The sequence below is a fragment of the Amblyomma americanum genome, chromosome 2 (assembly GCF_052857255.1).
Source record: "Amblyomma americanum isolate KBUSLIRL-KWMA chromosome 2, ASM5285725v1, whole genome shotgun sequence".
Lineage (NCBI taxonomy): Eukaryota > Metazoa > Arthropoda > Arachnida > Ixodida > Ixodidae > Amblyomma > Amblyomma americanum.
Window position 1 is genome coordinate 104,551,402 of NC_135498.1, and position 14,814 is coordinate 104,566,215.

Consider the following 14,814-nt stretch of genomic DNA (forward strand, 5'->3'; position numbering starts at 1 on the left):
GGACGCGGTAGTTACGGAGAGTTCCTCAAAGGACGGCCTACCATCACCTCACGACATTACTAATAATTTTAAACTAGAAAGGAGAATCCTCCCTATTCCAGACAAAGAGCGGGAGACCACCTGGAGGCGTCTCCAGACGCGATCCTTATGACTCTTCACTTACTATCAAAATTCTATACCGGTGATTACGACCCGGAATGTACACTATGTGGCGAAATAGCCACTTACGATGACATATATGTGGAATTGTAAAGAGGAGCCACCACCGGAATCTCTAATAAAAGGTGCTATATACTCTTGAGCAATGGGAAGTAGTCTTGGTCAGCTCAGACCTAGGCGTTCAGACCCGGGCCATTGAATGGGCTACTCAGATCGCTGTCAGCCGTGGACCGACAAGCCACCTAACACGGATCTGCATTTTGCCTTCTGACGAAATAAATAATAAATAATAATATTTCGTTTTTGGGGAAAGGAAATGGCGCAGTATCTGTCTCATATATCGTTGGACACCTGAACCACGCCGTAAGGGAAGGGATAAAGGAGGGAGTGAAAGAAGAAAGGAAGAAGAGGTGCCGTAGTGGAGGGCTCCGGAATAATTTCGACCACCTGGGGATCTTTAACGTGCACTGACATCGCACAGCACACGGGCGCCTTAGCGTTTTTCCTCCATAAAAACGCAGCCGCCGCGGTCGGGTTCGAACCCGGGAACTACAGATCAGTAGTCGAGCGCCCTAACCACTGAGACACCGCGGCGGGTAATTAAAAAGTTATCGCGTTCGTTTAGACTGAAGCAAACTAACAAATTTTTCGTTTTCCCGATGGTCACTTTGCAACAAACATGACGGTGCATGAGAGAAGAATTATTTGCCTAGCAAAGGTCATTTATTCGCAGGAGCCTTCTTGCAGATATAAACCCTGTTAGAGCACATTAACCAGAGTAGGTTAGCCCTGAAGTGATCGCCTTCAAATCTCGTTAGACTCTACAAGCGTTTTCCTTCGTTTTAGTTGCGCTGTTTTGTTCTCTCAAGAAGCAATACTAACTCACCCACTGTGCTACGTTGCAGCATTTCCTGCTTTAAGGACGAACAGACACGTGATTTTCTTAGAGCAAATTATAGCGGAAACAATGTGTCGTCAAATATACCGAAATACTTTCTATTTGTCGTTAAAGTTTAGTGCCTTTAAATAAAGCGGTCTTTACTGTGACCACGCCTTCGCGTCGTTCACAAAGTTTCGTAGGTATGTAGTATGTAAGGTGTGCTATCCACTGCGAAGGCGGCATCAAATCGTTTCCGTGAAACATTTTCGGCGCTACATGACTTCCGTTCCCCAAGAAAGGCCTTCCAGGTGCTGGTCGTTGTCGACTGCATTATTCCACTTGCTCTGCCACCTGTTCCTTATTTTAGTGTTTACTATAGTTTCATGAAATATTTGCAGAAGATTTCTTTCTTAGGAGAAGCCTACCTCTGCGAGCTCACGAAGCACATACGTCAGTTCAGGAGGGTAGATGTGTTGGCCAGTTGGTGAAGCCACCCTGTGTCGTCACTGCCCTCTATCCTGTGTCTGCTGCAGTGTATAGCTTACTGACATACGTCAGCTCTTCCGTTACTGCTGTGTTGGCAAGTTGGTGAAGCCGCCCTGTGTCGTCACTGCCCTCTATCCTGTGTCTGCTGCGGTGTATAGCTTACTGACATACGTCAGCTCTTCCGTTACTGCTGTGTTGGCAAGTTGGTGAAGCCACCCTGTGTCGTCACTGCCCTCTATCCTGTGTCTGCTGCGGTGTATAGCTTACTGACATACGTCAGCTCTTCCGTTACTGCTGTGTTGGCAAGTTGGTGAAGCCACCCTGTGTCGTCACTGCCCTCTATCCTGTGTCTGCTGCAGTGTATAGCTTACTGACATACGTCAGCTCTTCCGTTACTGCTGTGTTGGCAAGTTGGTGAAGCCGCCCTGTGTCGTCACTGCCCTCTATCCTGTGTCTGCTGCGGTGTATAGCTTACTGACATACGTCAGCTCTTCCGTTACTGCTGTGTTGGCAAGTTGGTGAAGCCACCCTGTGTCGTCACTGCCCTCTATCCTGTGTCTGCTGCAGTGTATAGCTTACTGACATACGTCAGCTCTTCCGTTACTGCTGTGTTGGCAAGTTGGTGAAGCCGCCCTGTGTCGTCACTGCCCTCTATCCTGTGTCTGCTGCGGTGTATAGCTTACTGACATACGTCAGCTCTTCCGTTACTGCTGTGTTGGCAAGTTGGTGAAGCCGCCCTGTGTCGTCACTGCCCTCTATCCTGTGTCTGCTGCGGTGTATAGCTTACTGACATACGTCAGCTCTTCCGTTACTGCTGTGTTGGCAAGTTGGTGAAGCCGCCCTGTGTCGTCACTGCCCTCTATCCTGTGTCTGCTGCGGTGTATAGCTTACTGACATACGTCAGCTCTTCCGTTACTGCTGTGTTGGCAAGTTGGTGAAGCCGCCCTGTGTCGTCACTGCCCTCTATCCTGTGTCTGCTGCGGTGTATAGCTTACTGACATACGTCAGCTCTTCCGTTACTGCTGTGTTGGCAAGTTGGTGAAGCCACCCTGTGTCGTCACTGCCCTCTATCCTGTGTCTGCTGCGGTGTATAGCTTACTGACATACGTCAGCTCTTCCGTTACTGCTGTGTTGGCAAGTTGGTGAAGCCGCCCTGTGTCGTCACTGCCCTCTATCCTGTGTCTGCTGCGGTGTATAGCTTACTGACATACGTCAGCTCTTCCGTTACTGCTGTGTTGGCAAGTTGGTGAAGCCGCCCTGTGTCGTCACTGCCCTCTATCCTGTGTCTGCTGCGGTGTATAGCTTACTGACATACGTCAGCTCTTCCGTTACTGCTGTGTTGGCAAGTTGGTGAAGCCACCCTGTGTCGTCACTGCCCTCTATCCTGTGTCTGCTGCAGTGTATAGCTTACTGACATACGTCAGCTCTTCCGTTACTGCTGTGTTGGCAAGTTGGTGAAGCCGCCCTGTGTCGTCACTGCCCTCTATCCTGTGTCTGCTGCGGTGTATAGCTTACTGACATACGTCAGCTCTTCCGTTACTGCTGTGTTGGCAAGTTGGTGAAGCCACCCTGTGTCGTCACTGCCCTCTATCCTGTGTCTGCTGCGGTGTATAGCTTACTGACATACGTCAGCTCTTCCGTTACTGCTGTGTTGGCAAGTTGGTGAAGCCGCCCTGTGTCGTCACTGACCTCTATCCTGTGTCTGCTGCGGTGTATAGCTTACTGACATACGTCAGCTCTTCCGTTACTGCTGTGTTGGCAAGTTGGTGAAGCCGCCCTGTGTCGTCACTGACCTCTATCCTGTGTCTGCTGCGGTGTATAGCTTACTGACATACGTCAGCTCTTCCGTTACTGCTGTGTTGGCAAGTTGGTGAAGCCGCCCTGTGTCGTCACTGACCTCTATCCTGTGTCTGCTGCGGTGTATAGCTTACTGACATACGTCAGCTCTTCCGTTACTGCTTACACGGCTTGCAGCCCAACATAACCTCAGAAGTTGAGCTTGGCGTATCAGTGAGAAGGAAGTAAGTTTGATCACGTCGCCAGTATACACGAAATCGGTCCCCCTGCATTGTCATTAACCCAGGAAGAAGATCCTGAACTAGTTATCGCTGTAAAATTACACAACAGGTGAAGTCCATGGTAGAGAGAGAGCAGGTAGGTGGCTCTCTTGCAAACGCAATGTGAACAAGGGAGAGGAAATAAGCCTCTGGGAGTTTACCAACGTTTCGACAAGAGGACAAGAGAGACAAGTCCTCTCGTCGAGACGTTGGCAGGCTCCGAGAGGCTTTTCTTTCTCTTGTTCCCTTTGTGTTTACGACAGGTGATGGCAATTCTTGCTTGAAATACCAAGGCAAATGGGAAAATTATAAAATTCCAGGTCTTGCAATCGGTACAATGGAAGCCTCAACATGTACGGTGCAAGAGCGTAGTGCGTCTAAGAACCGATGAAGGGAGCGCCATATAACTCAAACTCCAGTGTTCGGTCATTCGGTTAACTGACACTGCAGTGTGTCTTGAATAAGTCCCCTCTTTAAAGATACCTCAAATTAAATAGTCTCAAACGCTGACAAGAAAGGAAACAAGGCATTTACACTACCATCACTAAGCAGGTCTATCGCAAGTATTTGACCTTGGAGCGGACCAAGCCAGTCATCCGTCACATAAAGTCTCCGACACAAGGCATACCCAGTCATGTGGCTAAGTACTAGATTCAATTAAAATGCCTGCACGTATGTCCGCTCAAAATCAAGCACGCGGCGACAACACCAGAGCACGTGCAAACACACGGATGGCGAATCTTTCAGCCCCACGCTCTCGCTGGTATGACAAATTTGCTACTATACATCTCTGGAATGAAGCATAGGCTTGCCTGTGAACATGCAGGTGACCTGAAGAAGCGGACACATATCACGACGAACAGAGGCAGATACCAAGAATGGGACACACTATTAAACGCAGTTAGTTTCATGCAAGCAGGACCGGGTATGCGTCGCGTACTTGTTAGCATCATCATCATCAGCCTAACTGCACCCACTGCAGGGCAAAAGTCTCTCCTATGTCTCTCCAATTAACCCTGTCCTTTGCCAGCTGCGCCCACACTATGCTTACAAACTTAATCTCATCCGCCCACCTAACCTTCTGCCGCCCCCTGCTACACTTGCCTTCTCTCGAAATACACTCCGTTACTCTTAAGGACCAGCGGTTATCTTTCTTTCGCATTACATGCCCAGTGCCCAAGCCCATTTCTTCTAACGTTACACCTATCATTTTTCTTTCCATAGTTCGCCGCGTTGTCCTTAACCTGAACCCTTTTCGTTAGCCTCTACGTTTCTGCCCCGTAGCTGAGTACCGGCAATATACAGCTGTTGTACATTTTTCTCTTGAGGAATATTGGTAAACGGCTATTCATGATCTGAGAGAACCTGCCATATGCTCTCCGCCTCATTCTTATCCTTCTAGTTATATCCCACTCATGATCCGGATCAGCTGTCCCTACCTGCGCTAAGTATATAGACGTATTCCTTTACCACTTCAGCACCTCGCTGCCAGTTGTGAACTTCTCTAGCTAGACCGTTGAACATTACTTTGGTTTTCTGCATATTAATTTTTAGACCAACCGTTCTGCTCTGCCTGACTCATTGATCAGGATTTGCAGTTAAGCTCCTGAGGGACTCAGCAAGCGAATCGCAGATTATTTAGGTATTCTCCATTAACTCTTATCTCTAACTGTTCCCAATCCAGGCCTCGGACCACCTGTAAACATGTGGTGAATAGCTCTAGGTTTCCACTGAGCCAATGCTTTCTTGTAATAAATAAAGGCTATGTATAGGGGCTGCTTATATTCTGCTCATTCATTTATTACCTAATTGTTAGTGTGAATGTGATCTATTGTGTGATATCCTTTACGAAAGAATGCCTGATCATTTGGTCGATTAAAGTCTAAGGTTTCTCTGACTCTATTAGCGATTTCCTTAGTAAATGTCTTGTAGGCAACGGACAGCAAGCTGATCGGTATGTAATTTTCCAAGTCTTTGGCGTCTCCTTCTAATGAATTAAGATAATGTTTGCGTTCTTCCAAGCTTCTGGTACTTCTACTGCGCAATCCGTAATGATATCTGTCAGATTATCGTTCATTGTATGAACATTAAAGGGCCACAGAAAGAGGTGTTAGAGCTTGGCTTTAAAATTCTTGCACTACGTAGAGCACAGGCCACCGAGCGTCCATGCCGCGTACGAGACCTCAAAAGCGAGCGGGAAATTTACAATACATTTTTAAAAACTCCCGCTTTCGCACCTCGCGGCGACCCGCGGTGCCGGGCTTTCGCACGAAAACCTGGCAGACGACGTCACGTCTTGCAAATGACGTCAGAAGCCAGGGGTTATCATTGGTTCACAGCGCCAAATTCTTTCAGACGTCACGCGCTACCGCGGCCGCGTCCACTCCGCGCGCCGCAGCCGGCGAAGGCAGGGAAGGGGCCGAGTGAGTGGGGCCGGCGGAGGAGCGCCGCCGTTTTGGCGTGCGAGAGGAGAGGGAAAGGCGCGAAGACGCGGAAGTTCAAATTTCGTCTGCATATAACCCAGCTTCCACAAAACGCATTAAAATAATTCTTGCTGGGGGATAATTGTGAACCGTCGTCTTTTAACATTACAGACATATCGCACCTTTATTGAGACCCCCTTTCTGGGTCCCTTTAAGATAATCTTCCGCAGTTAAAGTTGAATATCTGTTCTGCAGCGATATCCCTAATTTCTCCATTTTCCCTCTTACCGCTAACTCGTTAATGGACTTCCTCTTCACTAGCTTCTTCAGTTTTCCCCTGAAGTCTTACCTAATTCGAGACCTTACCATTCCGTGGCCGCTACAACGCACCTTTCTGAGGACGTCCACATCCTGAACGATGTCAGGTTGAGCGCATAGTATGAAGTCGATCTCATTTTTAGTGTCACCATTGGGGCTCTTCCAGGTCCACTTCCTGTTCTCTCGTTTGCAGAAGGAGAATTTATGATCCGTAAATTGTTTCTATCTGCGAACTCAACTAATAACTCGCCCCTGCTATTCCTAGAATCTATCACATAGTCGCCTGGTCGCCAACCTGCTTCTTGCCCACCTTCGCATGGAAGTCGCCCATCAGTACAGTGTACTGTGATTTTCAGATTCAGATTCAGATTCAGATTTATTTCAACAACACTTGGTTGCCGAGGAAAAAAAAAGCGAACGTATCGGTCGACTACTTAAGCATCTACAAAAAATACCCATGCCTTACTGCAAGGCAAAAGATAGGAGCACCACAAAACGTGGAAATCAACAGCCATAAAAAGAGGTCTCTAAATCTGCCGTAGCGCTAAGTGGTGCTCAGGCAAGCAATACAAGTAGGCAAACCACCACACCAGCAAGCAATGTACAAACGTACTCATATGATCACGCTATTCTTTCTGAAAACTTGTTGCCTGCCGACGCAGTATTGCCAGAGAAACGCGCAGCATTGCTGGCTCGAGCTACGTACGCTATATGCTCTAGCGGCGACGATCGCAAGCGGTGCCGAACAGCTTGTGCATTTGCTCGAGACAAAGCTCGGTGTATAGCAGATCAGCTGCAGCCACGCTAAAGCAGGGAATCAGCAATTCCTAGTTGAACGCTTTTGGCTAGATCTTTTATTATTACGCAAATATCATGGCAAATTCATTCTTTCGTCAAAGGCAGAAATACATAAAAATTTCATGATCATGTGGGGTCGCTGTTTTTTTTCCCTGCTAACTTAGAAAACTGGTTTATACATTTTTTTTAGTCTCAGTTTAAGACGCCGAGCATACTCAAGTGTGCACAGGCCGATGTATCATGGGGCCGATGCATTCGTCAGCCTCGATTGTCGCTCCTGGGATCTGCGCTTTTTTTGCCCCGCGAAAAACGAGAGCGACTTTTTGAGCTCCTCCTTCCGCTCCATTTCGGTCATAGCTCGAATCGGGACAGCTTTCTTGGGCTTCTCGGTGAACACTTCGGGCAGCCAGTGGACGACCACGATGCTCAGCAGGGTCGTGAATGCCGCGAACATACTGAAGGCGGCGTTCGCGTTCCGCCCGGCGAGCGTGATGAGGGAAACGCTGGACAGCGTTCCGGCACCACCGAAGAAAATGGACAGGCTCACGCCGATGCTTCGAATGTGCGTGGGGAAGATGTCTCCCACGTAGCACAGGGCCACGCCCAGCGCAGCCGACACGGCAACCTTCATGCCTGCGTGTACGAAGGGGATGGCCGGGTTGTAGTCCCTGCTGATCACCGCCGCCTCGGCCAAGGCGCAGCCGCACACGACGGCGAGCAGCGCGGCCAGCGTGTCGCACAAGCCCCACTTGGTCATGGCCCAGTAGGTGGCCGCGTAGTAGGCAGTCGAGAGGAAGACATGCGCCACATGCCAGCGGAGAGCCGTCGCTCTGTCCCTAACCAAGACGCCAAAGTAGAGGGCGCTCAGCGTAAACCTGGCGATGAAGACAGACACCGCACGACGGCGCATCTTTACCGTTTCGATGATGCCCTCCGCTGCGGATGTGGAGGCCGCGGATGAGTGGCTGCGGTCTATCTTCCCCAACTGGGTCATGATCACTGTGAGGGTTGCCCTGGCCTTGTTCATGTCCACGCCGTTGAGCTGGGCCGCTCTCAGGATGGAAACTTCGGCGTCGCGCATGTTGCCCGTGGTGAGGAGCCACACGGGTGACTCTTCCTGCAGGCAGCACCAAGTGGCGCTCATGGCCGTCGGAACGAGGAGCAGTCCCTGGGCGAGCAGCCAGCGCGGTTCCAGCAGCGAAACGGCGTGCAGAAGCGGCGGCACCACGGTGGCCGCCACGGCAGTGTGGAGCAGAGTGAAGAGCGAGCGCCACGCGTTCCCGGTCACCTCGTGCAGCAGGATGAAGGTGAGGATGTATGTGGCGGAGCCAGCCGATACGGCCACGATGCGAGTGACGACTAAGGAAGCGTACGTGGCAGCCACGCTGGTGCCTACGGAGGAGAGGAGCAGGACGAAGGCGCAGGCCAGCAGGACGGGCCTCCTGCCCACGCGGTCGGACAAGAAGCCAGCCACGGGCGCCAAGAATGTGTAGCCCAAGACGTATGCGAGGGAGGACAAGTCGTACAGGCGCCGCCGCTCGCACACGAGGTCGAACAGGCTCACGATGCTGTCCCTCTTGTTGGCGGTGTCGTAGTCCGATTTGTGGCAAGGCACGGCTGTCCTGTTTTCCAGGAGGCTGTCCTGCGGGCCGCGAGAAACTCTCAAGAATGTCACATTGGAAACATAGCACTTTTTTAGGATCAGAATTTTTAAGGCAATAGTGTTAAAGTATCCGTTCTGCAGAAAATTCGGTATTGGTGTTGTGACCGGAAAATTACGGACGTGGCACAATAGAGGAATCAGCGTTATTAATGGTGACAAATTCAACAGAACAAGGAAATCCACGGATCCAGTTAAGAACTGCAGGCTCAATGTTCAGGAAACTTAATCTACGTAATAGCAGTGAGTTATTAACTTTATCGAATGCTTTAGCAGATTCAAGAAGTATGCAGTCAGATGAAAAAGTGGAGTCCATTTAGAAGTGCAAGTCGTAAGTGAAGGAAAGTAGTTGAATGTGACAAGAGAAAAACTTTCTAAAGCCATGCTCTGTTACAGAAAAGAAATTATCCTCCAGAAAATTAACATGTGTAAATATCTATATATATATATATATATATATATATATATATATATATATATATATATATATATATATATATATATATATATATACCATTATTTTGCATGCTATTGATCTCAAGGATATGGGATCTCAAAGATATGGGTTCTTTATCTCCGACTTATCTTCAGCCTCCCAGTCTTCAGTCGTACATCATGATGATATGATTGTGAGAATATGCATTTCATGATGATAAAACTGTACTGTTTAGCATTCCGTATAAATCCGCCGTTTATACCACCAATTACGCTACAATGGGCTAGTTTCAAGTTGATTATCGGTATGATGCGTTGCAAGTCGAATATGGTGGGATCCATCGCAAACTTATCACACAGCTGGAGATCGGGACGTTGGGTAACTTTGGTGGATGAAGAAGGAAACGACTTAATGAAAGTATCATTTAGTACAGTAGCACAGAGGTGGTCGGCAGCTGGTTCGTCAGTGGGTGCAATAACCACACTTTAGTGGTGTTTCCAGTCTTTAGGATGTTCAGTAGGGTTACTTTAAAGAAGGTGGATATAGTTGACTTCTGTGGTTGTTAATATTTAAAGCAGCGGCTTTGTATGTTCCCTAATAAGCAGGTTATAATGAATATTTAGCAGTTCCAAAAAGAATTTTGTTTGTGTTAGAAAATCGTTTAAATATCAGTTATACCATGGAGCATGGCTATTGGAATACACACGACGAATAGGGATAAGACGATGAATCAGTTAAGGCACTTTGCTTCGGTACATGCACCGGTTTGTTTCAACTGAGCGCTCGAGATGACCTGTTAAGAAAATGTCTAAAAAGGAACCCAGATATAATTGCTACAAAATGATCTTTGTTATACTCGATAATGGTCTTGGAGCGTTTTGACAACGCTGCATGCGATAAATCGAACGTGAAGATATCGTGATCGCTCAGGCAGGGCATTTATAGTGTTATGTGTGACATGGTATCATCAGATGATGTTAGTAGCAGATCGAATAAAAAAAAAGTCTTTTTGTGGCAGTGACTCACGCGAACATCGTGTTATCAGCAAGTAAGCAAAGATACGTTGGCGCAGATATCAAGTAGCTGACTGGACGAGTTTGTCTTTTTTACTTTGCTGTGCGCTTTTTTTCGCTCCAGTGTAGTTCGCCGTTCCTGTCATGAAGCGTGCGGCCGGAAACAGCAACATCGCCCTCGGCGAATCCAATGTCGCCTGTGTAAATGTGCGAGTCCGTAGCAGAAGATATGCTGCCCCCGATCCCATCGCTCAGTGTTCTGGCAGGGGGGGGGGGGGGCACAATCACCCCCCCCCCCTGCAGTCGGCGCCTATGACCATGCGAAAATATCCGTCTTCAATTACCTGCATGCAATGAATACTTTGTCTTTGCTTATGCCAAGTTGCCATGCATACGTAGCTAGGGTTGCACGGCAAACAAGGTTTTCATGCACAAGTGCCTGTTACTAGCAAAAAACAAGAGGCACTTAAGTCTGCTTACGTCGTATGAATGCGAAAGCATTGTTGCGTTTGTGGTTGGTGCGTTTGTGTAATGTAATTCCCGTTGGCCACTAAGCTGCACACCATTCCGAGCTCCGTGGGTTAATGCCCATGTATCCAGAATTGGCCATTTTCTACTTGGCATTCATAGGTGGCGGCGATTCCTCATACCTCTCTCTACCAGTGCAGTGGTGCTGCGGTTAAGAGGTGCGCCACTGTACTGGCTGCAGCTTGCGCGGCGCTCCTCCGAGCAGCCCAGCTTACACGATTTACCGAGTAGCTCAGGTAGCCTCCGTTAAGTGTCCACACTTTCTGTTAACATTTTCTGATAAGGCCAAGCATGAGCCAGATAATTCTTACGCTTGATACTGAGTGTTGCTGATGAGATTAGTGCCTGGCACTTGCTTACCGGGTTAGTAAATGTTTATTCCAGCAAGAAATGAGCTTGGGCAGCGTTTGTAATGCGAAGGCTAGATAAACGATGGCCGTTAAGGGTAACAGACTGGATTCCAAGGGAAGGGAAGCGTTGCAGGAGTGAGCAGAAAGTAAGGTGTGCGGATGAGGTTAAGAAGTTTGCAGGTGTATGGTGGGTGCAGCTGGCACAGGACAGGGATATGGGAGAGGCTTTTCTCCTGTTGCGGGTGTAGTCGTGCTGATGATGATTAGGATGAAATTTTTATACCGCCAACTTTACTTCCTTTAGTTACTAACAAGGTAGTAATGTATGATACAGTTACCACCTATTTTGTTGACTACAATTAGCTTTTTTTAGCTGAGTGCGGATTTTAATGGTAGGCCAGACTCATCTTCATGATGTTAAATCCTACGCATGCAGTGCTGTACCGTGTATTCGGTGTTATTACCGTAGAATGCTATATGACCACTGCTGTCCAAGGCATGCAGAGGAGGACAGGTGGCACGCATAACAGCTGTGCCGCATTCATCTACATTTCTTGTCTTTAATGAAATAATACCAGATAATGTATTACTGCGTGCAGTGAGCTCTGTGAGCTTCTCATGTCTCAGCAAAAGCCTACTGTAAGTGTTTTGTTCAAAAATCCTATAAAACCAAACTGTCATCGTGTAGTACATGGTGCAGCCGGAATAAAAGTGTACTAAGCATAAGGTATACCTCAAGAGTACAAAGCGAAAGCACTAGAGATCTCTGCCGTTCTAGTGCACGCCTTCTCGTTCATAAATTCAAAGATCCCGGGAGTCCTCATACCACATATTGCGCAGTGGTGCAGCGGTTAATAAGCGATGCGTCACTGCCCCAGCAGTCGGCTGTTCCAATTACAGCCACCGGTGCGGCTGGTGGGACCTACGTTGCTCTTCCCGAGCTGCCGTGAGGCTAATTTGTGCACAGATAGTTGTTCGGGCAGCGCAGTATCAAGCTTGGCAGGTGGAAATTGCACTGAACTTCACTGAACAGTCTAGTGAGCAAGTTAAAATGAAATTGGTTTTGGGGAAATGAAATGGTGCAGTATCTGTCGCACATATCGGTGGACACTTGAACCGCGCCGTAAGAAAAGGGATAAAGGAGGGAGTGGAAGAAGAAATGAAGAAAGAGCTGCCGGAGTGGAGGGCTCCGATATAATTTCGACCAGATGGGGATCTTCAACGCGCACTGACATCGCACAGCACACGGGCGCGTTAGCGTTTCGCCTCCATCGAAACGCGGCCGCCGTCGGGTTCGAACCCGGGCGCTCCGGATCAGTAGCCGAGCGCCGTAACCTCTGATGTGCCGCGGCGGGAAGTGAGCAATTTGCCGCTTGCTCTTTCGTGACACTGACGGACGCCGGCTTTTCTCGAGAATGGGGCCTCTTATGCCACGGCATTAATGCGAGCTGCTTGTGGCCGAACCGCAGCCATCGTGTTTAATTCAAATGCTGAACGAAAACTGGAGGGGACTCTTAAGCTTCGCCTTATAAGATTATGACGCGATAGCATATTTGGGTTAATTCCCATATATGCAGAATTGTTCATTCTCTACTCTACAGTCATAGATCCCTTGGAATCATCATACAATTCCTGGCGCAGTGGTGCAGCGGTTAAACGATGTGCCAGTGCCCGCGCGCTATGGCAGGTTCTTCAGAGATGGGTCTTGTGCGGCCCATGCAGGTTGCTGTTTCCGAGTGTCCAATCGTTAATTTAACTGCCGCCTACCACGGCGCGCAGTTTGCTCACTATCCGGTGGGCATGTCACGGGGCGCCCCAAAGTCACGGGACCTAAGTGACGCACCTGGCTCCTAGGTTGCCCATCGGCGAGCGCCTGCCAGAGCTATGCCCGTGATTTTTCGCTCAGAACGCCGACACCAGATTTTCTTCCTTTAACACTCTCTCGTCAAAATAAGCGCACTCAGTGAAGCTAGTGTCCATGTCATTGGTCGTACCGAATAAACGCTGTTCCATCTGAGCGGGCTGGATAAGGCCGTGGCACCAGGTGCTTGCCAGCTCCGATGGGTCGTACATGGTGCACTGGCTGAAGCTGCCGTCAGCCTCGACCGGAATGGACAAGTTCTTCCAGGCCTCGGCAGACAAATGGGCCAAGCCTTTTGGGCGGTCGGCACCAGTGGTCCACAGGTCGGCCGATGAGCTGGTACGCCTTGAACTGAAAGAGCGGCGTAGCTACGCACAGGATGCCGCACGTCAGGAACCGGCGCTGGTAGGCACCGTGGCCCAGTACGATGTAGACGCTCTCCTGGATCCCGGCCAACGAATACTGGGTCACGAAGCCGTCGAGGAGGCTGTCTTCGATGGCGATGCTGCCCTCTCTCGCCCGCTTTGTCGAGCTAGCAGAGCTACTGGGGGCGCAGGAGCTGGCGTCCATTCCGCTCGATGGCCTCGGCGGAGGAGCGAGTGTGTCGCAACGCAGTGTTCAGGGTTGCGTGGTAGTTGCCTCAAAAGCGATGGCAGGGTTGCCTTCTCACAGAGCACACGAAGCACGAGCCGGCGAAAGAGGTGGGCTATTCTCTTCTTTTCAGCGGCGTCCATACCCGAAGCGACCGGGTGGTCGAGCTCCAAACAGTGCTGCAGCTTTAAGCTCCGTTTTGCACCCCAAAACAGTCATAACCAGCGAGATTAGTATAAAAGTAAAATAGCAAATATATCATGCGCTCTCACTGAACATTTGTTTTAAAAAAATCGCATTGTGCAACTTCTTTCTCCTCAGAAAAGAATCATAATCTGGTACGCTGCCTCGGGACAGAATCATACCCAACAAGTTTGGACGAAATAAGTTTTGAGCGGGGAATCATTTATGAACGCAATTTTTTTCAAATACTGCAACATTTCACTATAACAATATGCATATCCGTAGATCACCCGACAGCAGTCCTGTATTTGTTTGCTTAAAAGGGAACAACGCAAATACAGGACGAAGAGAGGAACGTACAAGACAGGCGCTGACTTACATCTGATGTTTTCGAAAGATGAACACACATATTAAGTAGTCTAGAGGCAAACTGTCAGCAGAGTCAACGTCACAGGCGGTGTAAAAGGCAGGATAAAAGCGATAAAATCTTAAAAGCTATAAAAGCTTTAACAGGGAACGATGCCTGTGGGAAGGGTGACATGAGAGAAAGAAAACAAGATGCAGGTGAAGGATGGATGATGCGTAAAAAGGAACGTGGCTATCATTTTACGTAAAAGAGTTAAGTAAAAAAGTGAGATAAAATCACTTGCCTAGATAGGCAGTCTCGTTTACAATAGAATGATGGTCGGACTGCTGACACACGTGTCGCCCTGGTTTTGAATTAGGTAAGCTTCATGTATCTCACGTGTGCGCTTTCCGCAGTATCTTTTCAAAATATTTGTTCTGCCCTGGGCTGACACGCAAGAGCTCTTTTTGCTTTGAATGGGCAAGTTGCTGCCTGTGCCAGTTCTCATTTTCCCATGTCACCCTTCCCACAGGCATCGTTCCTCGATAAATCTTTTATGGATGTTCAGATTTTATGGCTTTTATCCGGCCTTTTATACTGGCCTTGACGTTGACTCAGCTGACAGCTTGCCTCGAGACTGCTCAATATGTGTGTGTATCTTTCGAATAAACATCATTTGTAAGTCACCGCCTGTGTTGCACGTTTCTCTGTTCGTCCTGTGTTTG

The 14,814-nt window shown here is 48.7% G+C and overlaps 1 protein-coding gene across 1 annotated transcript; it reads right to left on the bottom strand.

The window, feature by feature from the left end:
* Positions 1 to 7,359: 7,359 nt before the first annotated feature.
* LOC144119959 (solute carrier family 22 member 16-like) lies at positions 7,360 to 13,181 on the bottom strand. Its single transcript, XM_077652456.1, has 2 exons — positions 13,161 to 13,181; positions 7,360 to 8,763 (listed from the first exon to the last, which is right to left on the bottom strand). The coding sequence occupies exons 1-2, from the start codon at positions 13,179 to 13,181 to the stop codon at positions 7,360 to 7,362; spliced, it is 1,425 nt and encodes a 474-aa protein (XP_077508582.1).
* Positions 13,182 to 14,814: the final 1,633 nt, after the last annotated feature.

What these genes read in the sequence shown, in the direction of transcription:
- LOC144119959 (XM_077652456.1), bottom strand. Translation starts at nt 13,181, where the DNA reads ATGTACGACCCATCGGAGCTG. An exon ending in TGTACGACCCATCGGAGCTG is followed by an intron (nt 8,764 to 13,160) that starts GCAAGCACCTGG and finishes CGCGGCCCGCAG; the next exon opens with GACAGCCTCCTGGAAAACAG.